The sequence below is a fragment of the Scylla paramamosain genome, chromosome 40 (assembly GCF_035594125.1).
Source record: "Scylla paramamosain isolate STU-SP2022 chromosome 40, ASM3559412v1, whole genome shotgun sequence".
NCBI lineage: Eukaryota > Metazoa > Arthropoda > Malacostraca > Decapoda > Portunidae > Scylla > Scylla paramamosain.
This window is the reverse complement of record NC_087190.1, coordinates 11,814,104-11,834,103: the sequence shown is the minus strand read 5'-3', so window position 1 is coordinate 11,834,103 and position 20,000 is coordinate 11,814,104. Positions and strand designations below refer to the sequence as shown.

Here is a 20,000-nt window from a genome sequence, read left to right as displayed (position 1 = left end):
GGTGGAAACAGGCAGGTGTGTTACATACATGGACTGATGACCTGCTGCACCAACCCTTGTGTTCCTGACCTCTCATGTCCTCCCCTACAGGATGCGGGAAATAGCAGACCAGGGTGTGAGGAACAGCTACATTCAACAGAAGCAGATCACGGTGACCCTTCTCATTGTGCTGATCTTCTTCTTTGTCTTCTGGATGCCCTACATAGTGTACTCCATGTCCCTCGTCTTTCTGGGAGAGGAGAAAGTGGACCCGGTGTTCAATCCTATCGTGAGTATTGGGGGGTAGAGGGTGATGGTGAGTGAAACTAGGGTGATGGTGAGACTAGGGTAATGGTGAGTGAGACTAGGGTAATGGTGAGTGAGACTAGAGTAATGGTGAGACTAGGGTAATGGTGAGTGAGACTAGGGTAATGGTGAGTGAGACTAGAGTAATGGTGAGACTAGGGTGATGGTGAGACTAGGGTAATGGTGAGTGAGAAGGGTCAGGTCAGGTGATCCTTGAGACATCGGCTTGACTGCAAATAGGCCTCTTGGTGCTTGACACACTTGGTACCCAAACATGGTGTCTCTAGACTTGTGGATGCAACAGGTGGATCAGCACACACCAATATAACACTCACCAAGCCATCCACTACTCATTCACATCCACCTATCCTCTCAACTGCTTACCCACTTACCCGTCCAACCACTGACTCCTATCCATCCATCCACCTATTTCACTCTTTCATCCACCAACCCACCCATTCACCCACCCCATCCACTGTCTACCCACACACCTACCGACAAGTCATCCATCCATCCATCCATCCGTCAGTGGTTGGATGGATGGGTGGATAAGTGGGTTGTGTGATGTAAGTATTGGCTGTCCCAGGGCTTTTTTTTTTTTTTTTTATTATTATTCTCTCTCTCTCTCTCTCTCTCTCTCTCTCTCTCTCTCTCTCTCTCTCTCTCTCTCTCTCTCTCTCTCTCTCTCTCTCTCTCTCTCTCTCTCTCTCTCTCTCTCTCTCTCTCTCTCTCTCTCTCTCTCTACAGAAGTGTAAGTGTTTATAATATGGTAGTTGTCATTATTATCTTTTGTTTTCTTTGAGAGAGAGAGAGAGAGAGAGAGAGAGAGAGAGAGAGAGAGAGAGAGAGAGAGAGAGAGAGAGAGAGAGAGAGAGAGAGAGAGGGGGGAAGGAGCTGGTGATGGGTAATTTGATGAGTAAGAGATAATGAAGATGAATCATGTTACAAAGAAAAGAGAGAGAAAGTAAAATGAAATAAGAAATAAATAAATGAAACAAAATAAAAGATGGAGGAGTTTAATCATTGTTATTATTGTAATTAGTGAAGGATAGCTTAGTCACAGTATGTAATTGTTTTTGGTGATTAAATGATTACTTGATTACTTAAGGAGAATTTTTAGTGATTTTTAGTTTAGTGTTTTAGTTTATTTTTTTGTTATTTAGTAATTTAGTGAAGTCATTTAGTCATTCAGTTAATTTACTCATATAGTAATTTGTTTGTCATTTGGTTTGGCTGTTGTTAGTGAGTCATTAAGTTTGGTAATTTAGTTGTTCAATCATTTATTTATCTGTTCTTTTATCATTTTCTTGTCAAGCAACTCTCTCTCTCTCTCTCTCTCTCTCTCTCTCTCTCTCTCTCTCTCTCTCTCTCTCTCTCTCTCTCTCTCTCTCTCTCTCTCTCTCTCTCTCTCTCTCTCTCTCTCTCTCTCTCTCTCTCTCTCTCTCTCTCTCTCTCTCTCTCTCTCTCCACATACACACACACACACACACACACATCCTGTCTTGCCCAGATAACACGCACTAGACCGTCAGGCTCTCGGCGTAAACAATGAACAAATCAACACATCACAAACATTACTTAATATAATCATCTCCCCACTCCCCTCACAACACTTAGGACCCATTAACTGCAACTCTTAACTACCACACCTCCACTGGTTTCAAAAAGTCCCATGTAGTTGAAGTTGTACAGGCTTTCAAGGGTGTTTTTACAGTTCTAGTGACAGATTAACAAGTTTTCTATATTACTGGCAGGAGAAGCACTCTTGAGAACCCAGCTAGTCGTCTCTGTGGCCTTCGGAAATAGTGGCAGGGAAGTGACTTGGGTTTTCAAGGGTGTTTTTACGATTCTAGTGACAGATTGGCAAGATTTTTACGTTATTAACAGGAAAAACACACACCTACAAAACACACCCTATACAACCGTAACACCCCTTAAAAAACACACCTGTCCGCTTCCCGTAGCACATCACCTGTCCTTCCCAGTACCTACGCACCTGCAAAACACAGCTGCCCCTTGTAACACCCAAAGAAACACACCAGTACAACCAGTAAAACCTTTAAAACACACCTTCTCTCACTTATACACCTGCATAACACACCTGCCACCACTAACACATCTGCAAGACACACCTTCTTCCACTGACACACCTCCAAGACAGACCCGTTTCCTCATTAACACCCAAAACACACCTGCCATGTCCAGCACCACCAGCACCTCCCTATCTCCTCCCCAGCACCTCCCCAGCCTTCCCATCACCTCCCCATCACCTCCCCTGTCTGACCTATCCCCCCAAACCTTCCTCTAGCACCTCACCTATCCCCTCCACCCCACTCCATCCCCCTCCATCCCTCCCATAGCCTCAACTGGCCTCGCCTTGCAGAGTTACCTGTTCGGATACATGAATTCTGCGTGCAACCCGGTAATCTACGCCTTCCGCTCTCCCTCCTTCAGGCGAAGCTTCAAAGAGATTATATGGGGATCCTCCTCGCGGCTACCAGGTACTGAGTGTGTGTGTGTGTGTGTGTGTGTGTGTGTGTGTGTGTGGTGAGATGGTAAGGGAGGGAGGGAAGGAATGGATTGGTGGAGTGTTGAAGGGGAAGAGGAGGAGAGAGGATAAAAAGAATAGAGAAAGGAGAAAGATGGAGAGAGATAAAGGAAAAGGAGAAGAAAGATGGAGATGGAAAGAAAGAGAGAAGGGAAGGGATGGATTAGTAGAGGGTTGAAAGAGAAGTGGAAGAGAGAAGGTGATAAAAAAGAAGAAAGAAGCAGAGAAAGAAGAAAGAAGATAGAGAAAGAAAAAAGAGAGACTGGAAAAAGTGGAGGGATGAAAGAGGAGAGAAGAGGAAGTGATAAAAAGAGAGAAACAGGGAAAAGAAGAAAAAGGAAATTGAGATAAAAGAATAAGAAGGAAGTCAAGAGGAAGATGGGAAATTGCAACCGTTTCTCTCTCTCTCTCTCTCTCTCTCTCTCTCTCTCTCTCTCTCTCTCTCTCTCTCTCTCTCTCTCTCTCTCTCTCTCTCTCTCTCTCTCTCTCTCTCTCTCTCTCTCTCTCTCTCTCTCTCTCTCTCTCTCTCTCTCTCTCTCCATTAATAATAGTAACCCTTTGCTTTCAGCTTTTTATATTTTTTCTGTTTTTTTTTTTATTATTTTCTAATCTATTTTTCTTTCTTTATTTTTGTGTTGGCATTTTTGTATTCTTTTTTCTCTATTTTTTTTATTATTTTGCTAATCTTTCTTTTATTTTTTTCTTTGCCTGTTCTCTCTCTCTCTCTCTCTCTCTCTCTCTCTCTCTCTCTCTCTCTCTCTCTCTCTCTCTCTCTCTCTCTCTCTCTCTCTCTCTCTCTCTCTCTCTCTCTCTCTCTCTAAACTGTGAAAAGCAATAATCATTAATATTACAGCCATTCAGAGAGAGAGAGAGAGAGAGAGAGAGAGAGAGAGAGAGAGAGAGAGAGAGAGAGAGAGAGAGCAGCAGCAGCAGCACCCAGTTAATGCACCCCTACCTGTTTATTTTCCTTCTCTAATGAGTGCTAATCAACTCATCTGTGTTTTGTCTCCCCCAGTCCAGCAGGTGCAATTAACAGGTGACTGAACCAGGTGTGTCTCAGGTAATGCTTGTAGGTAATTAGTCCCGGCTCACCTGCCCTAATGTAGAAGACTCAGGTGAATCAGTGAGGTGTTTTTATTATTATTATTATTATTATTATTATTATTATTATTATTATTATTATTATTATTATTATTATTGTTGTTGTTATTGTCATTTTTTTTTTATGTAGTGTAATTAGTAATGTATGTATTGTAATGGCCTGGCTTGTTGGTTGGCTGCCACACACACACACACACACACACACACACACACACACACACACACACACACACACACACACACACACACACACACACACACGCACGTCAGATATAAGTATACACCATCCCATCATATTGAAAAGCACCACCTATTATTTTAACCATTTATCTGTTTACCATCCCGTTCACACAGTAATTGTAACAGCAACCATGAAAAATGTTGGTTTACACACACATATGAACTTTTGGCACACCCTGTAGGTAATTTTTAACCACTGTAGGAAGGGAGAGAGAGAGAGAGAGAGAGAGAGAGAAAGAGAGTTTACCTTTGCCTTGTCTCATCTCCCTTTCTCTCTTTCTCCCTCCCTTTATTTTGATCTATTTTTTTACCTATTTCTCTTATTTTATTTCTCCTTCACCTTTCTTTTCTATTCTTTGTTTTCCTCTGTTTTCTTTCTCCATTTCTTCTTCCTTTTCTTTCTACTTTATTGTTTTCTTCCATTTTCCTTCTCCTTTTTCTTCCTTTTCTTTGTATTCTATTGTTTTTCCATCTAACATTTTTCTTTTTCTCCTTTTTCTTCCTGCATTTTTTCTTCCTTTTCTTTCCTTTCCCTTTTTTTCTTCTACATTTTCATCCTCCTACTTTATGTTTTCCTTCTCCTCTTCCTTGCTTTCCTTTTCTTCCTACATTTTCCTTCTTCTCCTTTTCTTCTGTATACATCATCCTTTCTTCCATTCCTTTCTTCCTCTTCATAATATCTTCCTTTTTTTCCCTTTTCCTTCATTTCCCTTTCCTTTCTCCTCTTCCTTTCCCTTTCTTTCCCTTTCATCTCACTGCAAATTCTTCTTCTTTCTTTTCCTTCCCTTCCCATTCCTCCCATCCCCACCTCTCTTTACTCTCTCTCTCTCTCTCTCTCTCTCTCTCTCTCTCTCTCTCTCTCTCTCTCTCTCTCTCTCTCTCTCTCTCTCTCTCTCTCTCTCTCTCTCTCTCTCTCTCTCTCTCTCTCTCTCTCTCTCTCTCTCTCTCTCTCTCTCTCTCTCTCTCTCTCCCTAGCAACACCTAACATACCTTCCCTTCTCTCTTCCCTTCTCCCTTCCTTTCTCCCTTCCCTTCCCATTTGTATATCAACATTAGGTGAGGCCAAGGTGCAGGTGTGGGGCAGGTGTGGGGGTGGTACTGGCTGAGAACAGATATGGTGATGAACAGGTGTAGTGTTCTTGTAAGTGTGTGTGTGTGTGTGTGTGTGTGTGTGTGTGTGTGTGTGTGTGTGTGTGTGTGTGTGTGTGTGTGTTGTAGTGCTCCAGCTCTGTATGTTTTTTAATTGTTTTCAGTAGTTATTTTTCTCACCTCACTCTTTTTAGCCTTCCCTGTGTCCACTACTCTCTGTTCTCTCCCTTATCTCTTCTACAAATTTCCTTTTTTTTAGCTTCCTTTCATGTCCTTTGTCGTCTCTTGCCTCCCACAAAAACTATATTCTCATCTAGCCTGTCCAATTCTTCCTTTAGTTTGTACACAGCAATAAGTCTTTCTCTTCTTTGTTTCAGTGTGTGTGTGTGTGTGTGTGTGTTATGGCTTATGGAAGGGAAGTAATCTCATAGTATCCCATCTCTATATCTATCCAGTTCAGTCTTAAAAGCATGGACAGTTACGGCATTCACAAGGTCTTCACTAAGTTCATTCCATTTGTTCACACTTCTATGAGGAAAACTATATTTCGTGATGTCTCTTCTACTGTTAACTTTCTTCTACTTCTTTCTGTGTCCCCTTGTACTCTGTGTGTGTGTGTGTGTGTATGTGTGTATGGAAGGTAGAGGAAGGTTTGTGGAGGTAGGGCATGGTAGAGGATAGGAGAGGAAGGCTTGTGAAGGCAGGAGAAAGGATAAAAGAGCAAGGCCAGAGAAGATAGAAAGATAAAAGGAGATAAATAGATAATGAGGAAAATGATTTAGCTGGTAACTTTAATCATTTATAAATTGTGTGTATTAAGATGTGCTGTTCATTGCAAAGGATTTGGTAATAACTTAGAGATTAGTTAAAGGAAAGTTACACACACACACACACACACACACACACACACACACACACACACACACACATATCAAAAACCAGGTGATGTATAATTAACTCTGAAAATATCACAATAATTAAGTTGAGTGTTTAAATAAGGTTTTGAATATAAAGTTACTTAATTAATCTTCCCACAGGTACCTAATTAACCCTTTCTGAGTCAACAGGTGAACTAGGAAAATTTGAGGGGGAAAAAGCAAGGAGGAATTGTTAAATAAGAAACTGTTTGGGAAAAATGTAAATATAAGCGAAAAAAAGGATTAAAAGATAGAGAGAAAAAGAGTAATTATTTAGTTAAGATAATTGAGAAAAAAATAATAGAGTGGAAACTAAAAGTAAAAAAAAATGTATATATAAAAATAATAATTATTAAGTTACAACCATTGAGGAGAAAATAAATCACTAAAAGAAGGATAAAAAATAAGTAAGGAAAAATGAGGAATTGTCAAGAAAAAACCTTAGGGAAAATGAAAAAAAAAGATAAAGGAAAAAAATAGATAATAGAAATACTAAATGAAAACCATTGGAAAAATCACAAAAAATCTACAAAAAAATTATAATAAAAAAGAAAGAATTATTAAGTAAAAAACATTAGAGAGGAAAAAAATGGTAATGAGAAAGAAAGAAAGAATTATTAAGTAAAAAACATTAGAGAGAAAGAAAAATCATAATAAAAAGAAAGAATTATTAGGTAAAAAAAATACAAAGAAAAAAATAAAACAAAGTAAAAAAACAAAAAAAAATACAAATGATTAACATCCATTACTTAATTAACCATGCTGCAGGTGTGTCAGTTAGCAGCACAGGTGTAAACAGGTGTTGTGCATTGACAGGAGGGAACCACAGCTGTGTCTCGTGGCGCAGTGTTCCCTTGGATAGAGAGAGAGACACTGGTAAGGAGGACCAACTGTGTACTTCACCTGTTTTGCAAGTCCGTCTGTACGTCCGTATGTTCTGCACCTTGGCACACCTGTCTGTCTCACCTGTGTGGTCACTCAAGATTGATGTCATAGGGAAAACTTGTTAATTCCTTTAACTTCCAATGGTGCCTGTTAAACAATCATTGGAATCATGAAGACACTCAGAAACATCAATAACTTCCACTGTTGCCTGTTAAGCTATCACTGGAATCATGAAAACACTCAAAAACAACATTGATTTTCACTAGAACTTGTTAAACTACCACTACACTCTTGGAAACACCAGTAACTTCCACTACAACCTGTTAATCTATCACTGGGATCATGAAAACACCCTTGAAAACACCACGAACTTCCACTATGGCCTTTCAATCTATCACTATCAAATGGAACACACTCCAAAATAAATCTTATATTCTGAAATGATTAATCAACTTTCTGACAGGCTGTAGTGGAAGTTACTGGGGTAGTTTTCATGATTGCATAGTTTAACAGGCTGTAGTGGAAGTTATTGGGGTTTTCAAGGGTGTTTTCATGGCTCCGGTGGTAGTTTGACGGGCTCTAGTGGAAGTTATTGGAGTTTTTAGAAATAGCTGAAATGATTATATTTACCTGTCCATGTTTACCTGTCAGGCCTTGGTACATGTGAAGGTAATTAATTGAAGGTAATTAATTGAAGTGTTGTGATGTGTATGTGAATGTTGTGTAGCATGTGTGTGTGTGTGTGTGTGTGTGTGTGTGTGTGTGTGTGTGTGTGTGTGTGTGTGTGTGTGTGTGCATCATATAAGTATTTGGAAAAGTTTTCTTTATATTTAAGTGATGTGACAATTATTGTGAAATGTGTTGTGTAATTTTGTTTGTATTTTTCCTTATTTTCTCCTCCTTATCATTCTCTCTTTATTGTATTTTTTCCTTATTTTCTTCTTATCATTCTCTCTGTTTTCTGTGAAGTGAATTTTGAGTTTTACATTCTCTCTCTCTCTCTCTCTCTCTCTCTCTCTCTCTCTCTCTCTCTCTCTCTCTCTCTCTCTCTCTCTCTCTCTCTCTCTCTCTCTCTCTCTCTCTCTCTCTCTCTCTCTCTCTCTCTCTCTCAATAGACAATGTTTTATGAGTGTTTTTCATTTCTTCTTTTCAGATTTTGAGTTATTTATCTTTAATTTTTTTTACTATATATTTTTTTAATACATTTTTTGTTTTAGGTTTTGAATATTATGATTTTTTTTTACAGGTTTTGAATTCTTATTAATTTTTTTCTTTCTTTTTTTCCCACCAAGATTTTTTTTTTTCCCACCAAGATTTTTTTTTTTTATAGCATTTTGACAACCTTTGAATCCTTACTTATCTGTCTACTAATTTATCTATTTATTTTGGCAGCAGGATTTTTGTAAGACTGCTATTATGTATAACTACTTCAATTTGGCAGTCAGTGTGTATGTGCTTCTTCCTTCATTTCATTCATTCATACATTCATTCATTTATTTATCAATTTATTTATTCATTTATTTATTATTTATTTATTTATCTATTTATTTATTTATTTATTTATTTTGCTATCCGACTTTCATGGGGCATTTCAAAACATCTTTCTAACTTTATTATTGAAAGCAATATCTACACTCATTGACAACTTCTTAAACACCACACAAAGTAACTGCTAGAGGAAGAGGAGGAAGAAAGATACTACAGAGGGAGGGGAAAAAAAAAGGAGAGAGAGAGAGAGAGAGAGAGAAACATTTGTGAGAGGAAAGAAAACAGAGATAAAAAAAATTGAAGAAACAGAGAGAAGGAGAGAAAGGGAAAGGAGAAAAAGGAGAGAGAGAGAGAGAGAGAGAGAGAGAGAGAGAGAGAGAGAGAGAGAGAGAGAGAGAGGGGGGATAAAAATAGGCCTAATTCATCATAAAATTATAAACCAAACTAGATTTCTTCCTTATTTCAATTTTTTCCTCTGATAATTTCATGCTAGTTAATGTTCCTCTCTCTCTCTCTCTCTCTCTCTCTCTCTCTCTCTCTCTCTCTCTCTCTCTCTCTCTCTCTCTCTCTCTCTCTCTCTCTCTCTCTCTCTCTCTCTCTCTCTCTCTCTCTCTCTCTCTCTCTCTCTCTCTCTCTCTCTCTCTCTCTCTCTCTCTCTCTCTCTCTCTCTCTCTCTCTCTCTCTCTCTCTCTCTCTAAATAACTTAACCTCAGCTTTTCCCTCTAACAATATTGTCATTTTTTTTTTATGTAGGAGGGACACTGGCCAAGGGCAACAAAAATCCAATAAAAAAAATGCCCACTGAAATGGCAGTCCCATAAAAGGATCAAAGCAGTGGTCAAAAATTGATGAATAAGTGTCTTGAAACCTCCCTCTTGAAGGAATTCAAGTCATAGGAAGGTGGAAATACAGAAGCAGGCAGGGAGTTCCAGAGTTTACCAGAGAAAGGGATGAATGATTGAGAATACTGGTTAACTCTTGCATTAGAGAGGTGGACAGAATAGGGGTGAGAGAAAGAAGAAAGTCTTGTGCAGCGAGGCTGCGGGAGGAGGGGAGGCATGCAGTTAGCAAGATCTGAAGAGCAGTTAGCATGAAAATAGTGGTAGAAGACAGCTAGATATGCAACATTGCGGCGGTGAGAGAGAGGCTGAAGACAGTCAGTTAGAGGAGAGGAGTTGATGAGACGAAAAGTTTTTGATTCCACCCTGTCTAGAAGAGCAGTATGAGTGGAAGCCCCCCAGATATGTGAAGCATACTCCATTCATGGACGGATAAGGCCCTTGTACAGAGTTAGCAGCTGGGGGGTGAGAAAAACTGGTGGAGACGTCTCAGAACGCCTAACTTCATAGAAGATGTTTTAGCTAGAGATGAGATGTGAAGTTTCCAGTTCAGATTATTAGTAATGATGTTGAGTGTAGAAGAGGGGGACAGTTGAGTGTCATAGAAGAAGAGGGGATAGTTGTCTGGAAGGTTGTGTCGAGTTGATAGATGGAGGAATTGAGTTTTTGAGGCATTGAACAATACCAAGTTTGCTCTGCCCCAATCAGAAATTTTAGAAAGATCAGAAGTCAAGTGTTCTGTGGCTTCCTTGCGTGAAATGTTTACCTCCTAAAGGGTTGGACATCTATGAAAAGACGTGGAAAAGTGCAGGGTGGTATCATCAGTGTAGGAGTGGATAGGACAAGAAGTTTGGTTTAGAAGATCATTAATGAATAATAAGAGGAGAGTGGGTGACAGGACAGAATCCTGAGGAACACCACTGTTAATAGATTTAGGAGAAGAACAGTGACCGTCTACCATAGCAGAAATAGAACGGTCAGAAAGGAAACTTGAGATAAAGTTACAGAGAGTAGGAGAGAAGCCGTAGGAGGGTAGTTTGGAAATCAAAGCTTTGTGCCAGACTCTATCAAAGGCTTTTGATATGTCCAAGGCAATAGCAAAAGTTTCACCAAAATCTCTAAAAGAGGATGACCAAGACTCAGTAAGGAAAGCCAGAAGATCACCAGTAGAGCGGCCTTGATGGAACCCATACTGGCGATCAGATAGAAGGTTGTGAAGTGATAGATGTTTAAGAATCTTCCTGTTGAGGATAGATTCAAAAACTTTAGATAGGCAGGAAATTAAAGCAATAGGACGGTAGTTTGAGGGATTAGAATGGTCACCCTTTTTAGGTACAGGTTGAATGTAGGCAAACTTTCAGCAAGAAGGAAAGGTAGATGTTGACAGACAGAGCTGAAAGAGTTTGACTAGGCAAGGTGCAAGCACGGAGGCACAGTTTCGGAGAACAATAGGAGGGACCCCATCAGGCCCATAAGCCTTCCGAGGGTTTAGGCCAGTGAGGGCATGGAAAACATCATTGCGAAGAATTTTAATACGTGGCATGAAGTAGTCAGAGGGTGGAGGAGAGGAAGGAACAAGCCCAGAATCATCCAAGGTAGAGTTTTTAGCAAAGGTTTGAGCGAAGAGTTCAGCTTTAGAAATAGATGTGATAGCAGTGGTGCCATCTGGTTGAAACAGAGGAGGGAAAGAAGAAGAAGCAAAGTTATTGGAGATATTTTTGGCTAGATGCCAGAAGTCACGAGGGGAATTAGATCTTGAAAGGTTTTGACACTTTCTGTTAATGAAGGAGTTTTTGGCTAGTTGGAGAACAGACTTGCCTTGATTCCGGGCAGAAATATAAAGTGCATGAGATTCTGGTGATGGAAGGCTTAAGTACCTTTTGTGGGCCACCTCTAAGTTTTTCCCCTTACAGTAATTTCATCCCATTTATTCCCCTTTTTAATCATTTCATCACTTATTGTTTCTCTGATAAATTCACTTAAACCAAAAGGAGATTACAGCTTTCAAATTGCACATGGTCACCTCAGCTCATCTCTTTCTGCCTCATCAAACTTCACTCTTGTAGCAGATTCCAGACTTCAAAATACACCCACTCAGCTCTTTTAACCCAACAAAGCCTGGGCATATTTCAAACACCAGATTAAAGCTTTCAGAACATTTGCATTAGCCAATCAAACTAGCTAAACATGCTGTATCTATCTATCACTATACCAGGCTGTTAATCTCACATAGGGCAGCCCACACACACACACACACACACACACACACACACACACACACACACACACACACACACACACACACACACACACACACACACACACACACACACACACACACACACACACACACACACACACACACACACACACACACTCATTCATCCCCTTCTCTGGTAAACTCTGGAACTCCCTGCCTGCTTCTGTATTTCCACCTTCCTATGACATGAATTCCTTCAAGAGGGAGGTTTCAAGACAATTATCCTTCAATTTTTGACTACCACTTTGGACCCTTTCCTGGGATTGGCATCTCAGTGGGCTTTTTATTTTTTATTTATTACTTTTTTATTGGATTTCTGTTCCCCTTGGCTGTTGTCCCTCCTACATAAAAAAAAAAAAAAAAAAAATCATTTACACTCGTAGCCCTGTCAGTCCCTGGTAGAAAGGGACGATTTCATGGACCACCTTACTACACAGGAGCTTAGGCAGACCACAGCTGGCCACACACACCCACAGCAAGGCCCCACAGCATGCACATTTTTACCCCAGCCCCTCCACATTAAGGCTGTTCCCTATCCTGCATCTCCTCTATTCCCCACAGCACTCACTGGTTCAACTCCCCTTCCCAGTGAGACCTTTCTTACCTTTCCCATACCATCTCCTATCTCACCCCTTCCTGCCTCCTACAGATGAGGATCTGTACGAACCAAACAGAGGTTATTTCGATTATGAGGATTATCGTGTGTACCAGCAAAGGTCACCAACATTTGAGGGCACCCTGCGTCACCCCCTCACTCTCAGCACCGCCTCACCACCGCCACCTACGGCTGTCACCGCCAAAATAGAGGAGCGGAGGGAGTGTGGTGATGTGGAGTGGCCGTAATGGTGTTGTGGTGGTGACTGTAGTGATGATGGTGTGTACTGTGTGGGTTTTTGTGCATGGTGGTGGTGGTGGTGGTGGTACATGTGGTGATGCATTTGTGGTGTTGTGGGGCTTATGGTTTGTCTCTCTGGTGGTGTACATAGTGGTGGTGCTTGTGGCGATGGTGGTGGTGTTGTTGTGGTGGTGGTGGTGGTGGTGGTGGTGGTTTTGTCATACTCAAGATCATGACAGATTCACACACACACACACACACACACACACACACACACACACACACACACACACACACACACACACACACACACACACACACACACACACACACACACACACACACACACACACACATCCTTCTACTGTCCCTTCCTCCTTGCTTGCTGTGTGTGCTGACCCCTGCTGATCTCCTTCCTGCTGACTCCTTGCTGACCCCTGCTGATCCTTGTTGACCCCTACCGCTGGTGTTTCAGGCACAGCTAAGATAGAGGAAGGCTCACAGCAGGATCCAGACTCAGCAAGAACCCCCATTAAGTACCTTGATGGTCAGAAGTGTTGACTGACTGGCGGTAAATGATTAGCTTGAGTTTAAATTGGTGTTTGGTGTTTTTTGATGGTGTTGGGTGGTGTTTGGTTTGTTTATGTTGTTTATTTGTTTGTTTGTTTGTTTATTTATGTTATTTTAGCTTTCTGTTGTGTTAGTTTTTTTTTTCTTTATTCTTTTTTTTTGTGTTTTGTCTTGGTGTTTTTTTCTCTCTTTCTTTTCCCTTTTTTCATGGTTTGTTTGGTTTCATTGTTTATTTTTTTTCTGTTGTGGATGCTGTTTTATTTGTTTGTTTATCTGTCTATTTATCTTTTAGTTTTATTTCTTCTTTTGTTTATTAGTTTCTTTGTTATTTTTCTTATTTAAGACAGTTTTCTTTTATTTGATTTCTTTTGTTCTTTTTTTATTATTTATTTTCATTTGTTTGCTTATTTGTTTATTTGTATATTTTTTTGTGGAGTTTTGTCTTTATTTATTCTCTTTTTTATTTATTTTTTTGTGTGTGTATTTTATTTATTCATTTACTTTTTTTGTGGTAATACATTTGTGAAACTTATTTACATATTTATCTTCTATTCATTTATTTTGCTCAACTTTTTTTTCTTGTCTTGTCTTGTAATAAATATTTCCCACAATGTATTTTTTTTTATGTATGTGCAATTACTAATACCATTTTGTTTACTTTCTAATACTGTATATGTGTCTTAATTATTTTCCTCTTCCAGTGTTTTGTTTACTCTGCTGTTTATGTTTTGTGTTTGTTTATCTTGTTTGCTATGTTTATTTTGTTTCCTCTGATATTGTTATTACTATTTTTCTTCTTTTTAATTTAAACTTTATTTTTATTGTATTTATGTTATTGTGTCCTAAACTTTGTGTCAGGTGTTCTTTGTTTGCCTGTATATTTGTAATCCTGGTATATTTTCCCTCACCTTCACTTCTGACACTTCCCTCAAACACCACAATCTTGCTTATTTGTCACTTGATATATACAAGAAAAGAAAAGTATATTAAACTGTCACTTTATCTTGCTTTATGGCATTCAAATAAAAGAAAAACAATAACTAATTCACTTTATCTTACTTTATGGGATTCACATAAAAGAAAATATATAATTAACTTACTTTATGCATTCAAGTAAGAGAGAAAAACAATATCTAATTTCCTTGATCTTACTTTATGCATTCAAATAAAAGAAAAACATCTAATTCACTTTATCTTACTTTATGCATTCAAATAAAAGAAAAACTATCTAATTCACTTTATCTTACTCTATGCATTCAAGAGAGAAAAAAAAATCTATTAATTAAACTTTCACCTCATTCTTAATTTATGCCACTCTCAAGTAAGAAAGAAAAAAATCTATTAATTAAACTTTAACTTCAACCTTGCTTTATATCATTGAAATAAAAGAGAGAGAAAAAAAATATTAAACTTCAACTGCATCTTACTTTATCCCAATCAAGTCAAAGGAAAAACAACTTCAAACTTTCACCTCTTCTGTGCCCTACACCACTCAACATTTGTCTATAAGTACACTCAAACTTCCCCATACACACTTAAACCACTAAATTATATACCTTTCCTGCTTTCCTTCATCTCTTTTCCTGCACTTTTTTTCCTCTGGGGCTGGCTGGTGTTGTGTATAAGTCATTGGCACATTTTCCCCTCCTTGGTGTCACAGATAACTTTCCTTGCACCTTATGTTTCCCTGTGTTGTGGTGTTGACTGATGTTGCATGTGTCATTTCAGGTCGACGGGGGAGTATTTTCATTTCCTTCAGGCGGTCCCTATTTAGAAACAGCAAGAGTGGTGAGTGTGTGTGTGTGTGTGTGTGTGTGTGTTTGTTTATCTAGTTTGCCTTGTTGTATTGTACAGGGCACAAGCCGCCAAAGCTCATTTTGTTCAGTCTCTATAAGCACATTTCTCCAGCTTCTCTTTAAAACTGCGTACACTGTTTGCCGCAACCACCTCTTCCTTCAAATGATTTCATATTTCAATACTTCTATACGAGAAGCTATATTTCTTGTCACTTGAACATCCACTCTTTATTTTCTTCCCGTGCCCCTCATCCGTCTCTCTCCCTCGTCTGTCTGTGGTACCAAGTCATATCTGTCTGTTCTTTCTGTATTGTTTACTAATTTGCACATTATTATCAGGTCTCTTCTTTCTCCTCTCTCTTGTAGTGTTGGTAATCTAATCTGTTCAAGTCTCTCTTCATAGCTTAGATCTTGCATTTCTGGTACCATCTTTGTGTGTGTGTGTGTATGTGTGTGTGTGTGTGTTTGTGTGTATATGTGGCTGGGTGTGGTTGGATAGTGTGTGTATGTGTGTTTTTAGAGATTAATAGTTTGTTGAAATGATGAACGTTGTGATAATAAGTATTTAACCATTTATCTATAATCTATCTATTTATTTATCTACCTATCAATCAATCTATCTCTCTCTGTCTATCTATCTATCTATCTATGTCTATATATCTATATCTGTCTGTCTATCTGTCTATCTATCTATCTACCTATCTATCTACCTATCTATCTACCTATCTATCTGTATCTCTCTCTCTCTCTCTCTCTCTCTCTCTCTCTCTCTCTCTCTCTCTCTCTCTCTCTCTCTCTCTCTCTCTCTCTCTCTCTCTCTCTCTCTCTCTCTCTCTCTCTCTCTCTCTCTCTCTCTCTCTCTCTCTCTCTCTCTCTCTCTCTCTCTCTCTCTCTCTCTCTCTCTCTCTCTCTCTCTCTCTCTCTCTCTCTCTCTCTCTCTCTCTCTCTCTCTCTCTCTCTCTCTCTCTCTCTCTCTCTCTCTCTCTCTCTCTCTCTCTCTCTCTCTCTCTCTCTCTGTACAGTGACTAACACTCCCACACCCCCAGGACAAACACACCTGGTTGCAGCCTCCGTGCACCACACTAGGTTGCCCAGGAGACCCTCACAGCCGCCCACTGCCCACCTGTTGCCCGACGACCCCCCGAGGGAGGCTAATGGCATGGCGGTCAGCTTGGCAGCCTCCGAGGACACCCCCAACACCTGTGAGAATGGTCCAAGTGTGAGTGTGACATTTGAGGGCGGCAGTGACACTCAGATAGACAGTCACTCTTGCACTGTGAATATAGACGACTATTACGCCCCCTGGCAGCCCCTCCAGCCACAGTTCCCAAGCAATCACCTCAGTAAAAGCTGCCAGGAGATTATTCAGACGACCTCAAGCATTATGACGCGTTCTGCCTCCGCTGGCGACATCCCGAGCCTGGCAGAGGATGAAAAACAGAAGAGAGAGAAGGAGGAGGTGGTAGCTGACGTGGCTTCCAAACGGCGCCACCAGTCTGAGGTCCACCGGCCACTGATGTGGCAGGCGAGTGTGGACCACCTAACCCCTGTTGGCAGGAGGAGGAAGAGTGAGGCAGTCGGTAGGGACCGGGTGAGGTCAGGGCAGACACACACGCAGACACACTTGAGTGTCAGGACGATGATTAAGAATTTCAGGAGGTCTCTTAGTGATTTGTTCAGCATTGAGGAGCATTGATAGCAGGGCCCAGAGCTGTGTGAGGGGCTATGCAGGGCTGTGTAGGGCTAGAGACTTAATGCCCTACCCCGCTGCACTCCATCCTTGCATCTCAGCCCCTCATGGAATTGGAAACGTGTGCAGTGACAATCATTTCTACATCACGGAGCATTGATAGCAGGACCCAGAGCTGCGTGTGGGCTGTGGGGACTGGGGACTTATGCCTGACCTCCCACACTTCCTCCCTGCATCTCAGCCCCTCGTGGAATTGAAAATGTGGAGAACTAATGTGAGGTGGCAGTGAAGGACAGTGTTAGGTGGTGTGGTGGTCGCTGGTGGTCTGAGTGCTACTGTGGTGAGTGTGGTGAGTGTTCTGCCAAGATGTCACGTCACGGCCTGCCATGTTCTGCTGAATGACTTCCTGATGAGAGTTTTTTTATTTAGTTCTTATCTTTGCTTACTTTTTTTTTAGAGAGGCTATGGACAAGGGCAACAAAAAAGAAACAAGGGTAGAGAGAAGAGAAATATTTAAAAAAGTACAAACCAACCTATTTTTTTTATTTTTTATTTTTATTTACTTATTGCTTGAGGGGGCACCAGACAAGGGCAAGGAATATGGGTAGAAAAAAAAAAAAAAAAGCAACAACACCCATTTCCCTTAGACAAAAATCAAGGAAGAGAGAAGAAAAACGTTTAAAAATACAGAATAAGACTGCTTTCTTCAACTACCACTGCTATCTTTATTATTTCATATTAATCTTGTATCTTGAGCATTAAATAGTTTACGTCTAGTCCCCAAACCTATCTGTGTGTGTTAACTGTTATTGGATACCTATGTAGTGTAGTTCATGAGCCATAGTGAGTTTAAGTGGCTGTCATTAGCTCTCAGTGGCTCTCAGTGGCTCTCAGATATGTATAGTGGTGTCAGGCATTGAGGGAGTCTGTGCAATGTTTGGTGCAGTTATGTTGGCACCACTGTCAAGAGTACACAGGTTGGCATAAGTTATGTTGGTGCCACTGTCAGTGTTGCATGGTTTGGTAGTCTTGATGAAAGGAATAACATGGACAGAAGGACAGAAGAATGGAGGAATAAGGAGAATTCAGAAAGTGTAAAAAAAATGTGCAAGAATGATAGGAAAGGAAAGGAAAGGAAAGGAATGACAGAATGATAGAAGATTAAAGAAAAGGAAAATTCAGAAAATGTAAAAGGAAAAATGCAAGAATGACTGGAAAGGAAGGAGAGAAGGATGCAAGATTAATGAAGGTGAATGAAGAAAAGAGAAAAGGAGATTAAAGTGAACTGAGGAAGTGTAAAGATAAAGTTATGATGAGAATGATAGAAAGGAAGAAACAGAAGGACGCAAGATTAAAGAAAATAAAGTTGTTGTAAGAATAACAGGAAGGAAAAGAGAAAAGAAGATAAAAGATAACTGAGGAAATGTAAAAGATAAAATTGTGATGATCATGACAGGAAAGAAAAGAGAAGGGATGCAAGATAAAGGAGAAAAAAAAAAAACTAGACAACTACACAAAAGAAGGGAAAGAAGACAGGAAAATGAAAGATATAATAATAGAAGAGAAAAAGATAGAAGAAAAAAACTTAGACAGCACGAGAATGAAAGAAGACAGGATTATGCAAGACAACAACAACAACAAGTGTGGACAGTACAAAGTGACAGAAGAAATTAACAAGTGGAGGAGATCACAAGACTCAACAGGCCAACAGAAATAAGAACCAGTGGAGTTGTGGCCCAAAGAGGAGGGGAAGAGAGTAACAAACAACACAAAACAGAAGGGAAGAAAGCTAGCCATGATTCTGTGTCTCTTTAGCCAAACAATTTAACAGACAAAACTACCCAGCCATTACAAGAACACACACTTACTGGTAATGCAAAAAAAATCAAAATAAAATGTAGTAAGTAGAGTATTTCTTTATGTGATTTACTTTACAAGGAAGATTTAGTTTGAAGTTAACAATGAAAACTTAAAATTGTTCTAGCTATGAATACAAACACCTGATAACCAAACATATAAAAAAAATAAATAAATAAATAGAAAATCAAAATGAAACATAGTAGTAAATATTTAATGAATGACTTGATGAACACAATAACAAATAACAAAATAGAAAATCTACAGTGAATCAGAAACTATTCCCAACACAAATTTCTTATACTCAAACTCATTAATTGCACAGACTCACCACACATGAAAATAAAGTTACAATTATGCTTTAGTTCCATATATTTAAGGTGTCTGGAGGGAGAACGGCCAGGTGTGAGGTATATTAATTAAAAACTGATGCTTGATACTGTAGTGTTGATTCACTTTGGTATAGGGGTCTTGTAAAATGTATGGGTATCTTGTCGTGACTTTTAACAGGCTGTAGTGGAAGTTACTGGGGTTTTTAAAGGTGTTTTCATGGTTCCAGTGATATTTGAGAAGCTGCAGTGGAAGTTACTAGGGTTTTCAAGAGTTTTTTCATGGTTCCAGTGATATTTTGACTAGTTCTAGAAGTTATTGGGGATTTCAAATAGTTTATAAAGGCTGTCAGTGGATGTTTTTGGGGTTTTCATGATTCAAGTGATAGTTTGACATCCTAGTAGTAGTTATTAGGGTTCTCAAGTGTTTTCAGGATTCTATTGACAGTTTAACTGGCTGTAATAGAATTTACTGGGGTTTTAAAGAGTGTTTTTCATGGTTCTAGAGGAAGTTACTGGGTTTTCAAGGGAATATTCATGATTCCAGTGATAGTTTAAAAGGCTCTAGAGAAAATTTACTAGATAATACCCCAGAAAACCCGATTGACCATCTCTGCGGGCCTATTAAAACAGTCATGATGAGATTTTAGTGTTTTATATATATTTTTTCATTTTTTATTTATTTTACTTTTTTTTTTTTTATCACGTACAGTTACGCATCATAAAAAGAAAAAAAAAAACACAATACCAAAGAACATTGTATATACAGTGTAGGAATTTGCAGAATACGTAACTTGTGTAGAGTAAAAATCATATTGTTGTCAGTAATGTATTTTGTGTAGTATGTATGCGCGTGTATCTTTATTTTATTAATTTTATTTTAGTTTTCTGTTTATCAAAAAAAAAAAAAGCCAACTTTTTAAATATTTCTTATGTGTGTGTGTGTGTGTGTGTGTGTGTGTGTGTGTGTGTGTTCTTTTCATGTCGTGTATTGAAATAAATGTTTTCAGTGTGCATATCTTGTATTATTATCCGCTTGCGAAGTTTAGTAGTTATTTATACGAAAGAAAAATTAGTAGGAGTAGTAGTAGTAGCACTCTCTCTCTCTCTCTCTCTCTCTCTCTCTCTCTCTCTCTCTCTCTCTCTCTCGTATAATTTACTCAAATTTCATATCTTTTTTGTTATTAAAATTACTTATCTATCCTACATTATTATTATTTTATTATTATTATTATTATTATTATTATTATTATTATTATTATTATTATTAT

General features: G+C 39.1%; 1 protein-coding gene across 8 annotated transcripts in view; it reads left to right on the top strand.

Moving 5' to 3' along the window:
- Nucleotides 1–18,248, top strand: part of LOC135092437 (trace amine-associated receptor 1-like) — a 37,044-nt gene extending 18,796 nt beyond the window's left edge. For 7 of the 8 annotated variants that reach the window (XM_063990924.1, XM_063990922.1, XM_063990926.1 and 4 more), the window contains exons 5-8: nt 91–268; nt 2,669–2,786; nt 14,786–14,845; nt 15,900–18,248. In XM_063990924.1, the coding sequence (XP_063846994.1) occupies nt 91–268; nt 2,669–2,786; nt 14,786–14,845; nt 15,900–16,549 (1,006 nt within the window). In that variant the 3' untranslated portion in view covers nt 16,550–18,248. Of the gene's footprint in view, nt 1–90; nt 269–2,668; nt 2,787–12,301; nt 12,527–14,785; nt 14,846–15,899 lie in introns of all 8 variants that reach the window. The other variant, XR_010262867.1, reaches the window with a different exon arrangement.
- Nucleotides 18,249–20,000: the final 1,752 nt, after the last annotated feature.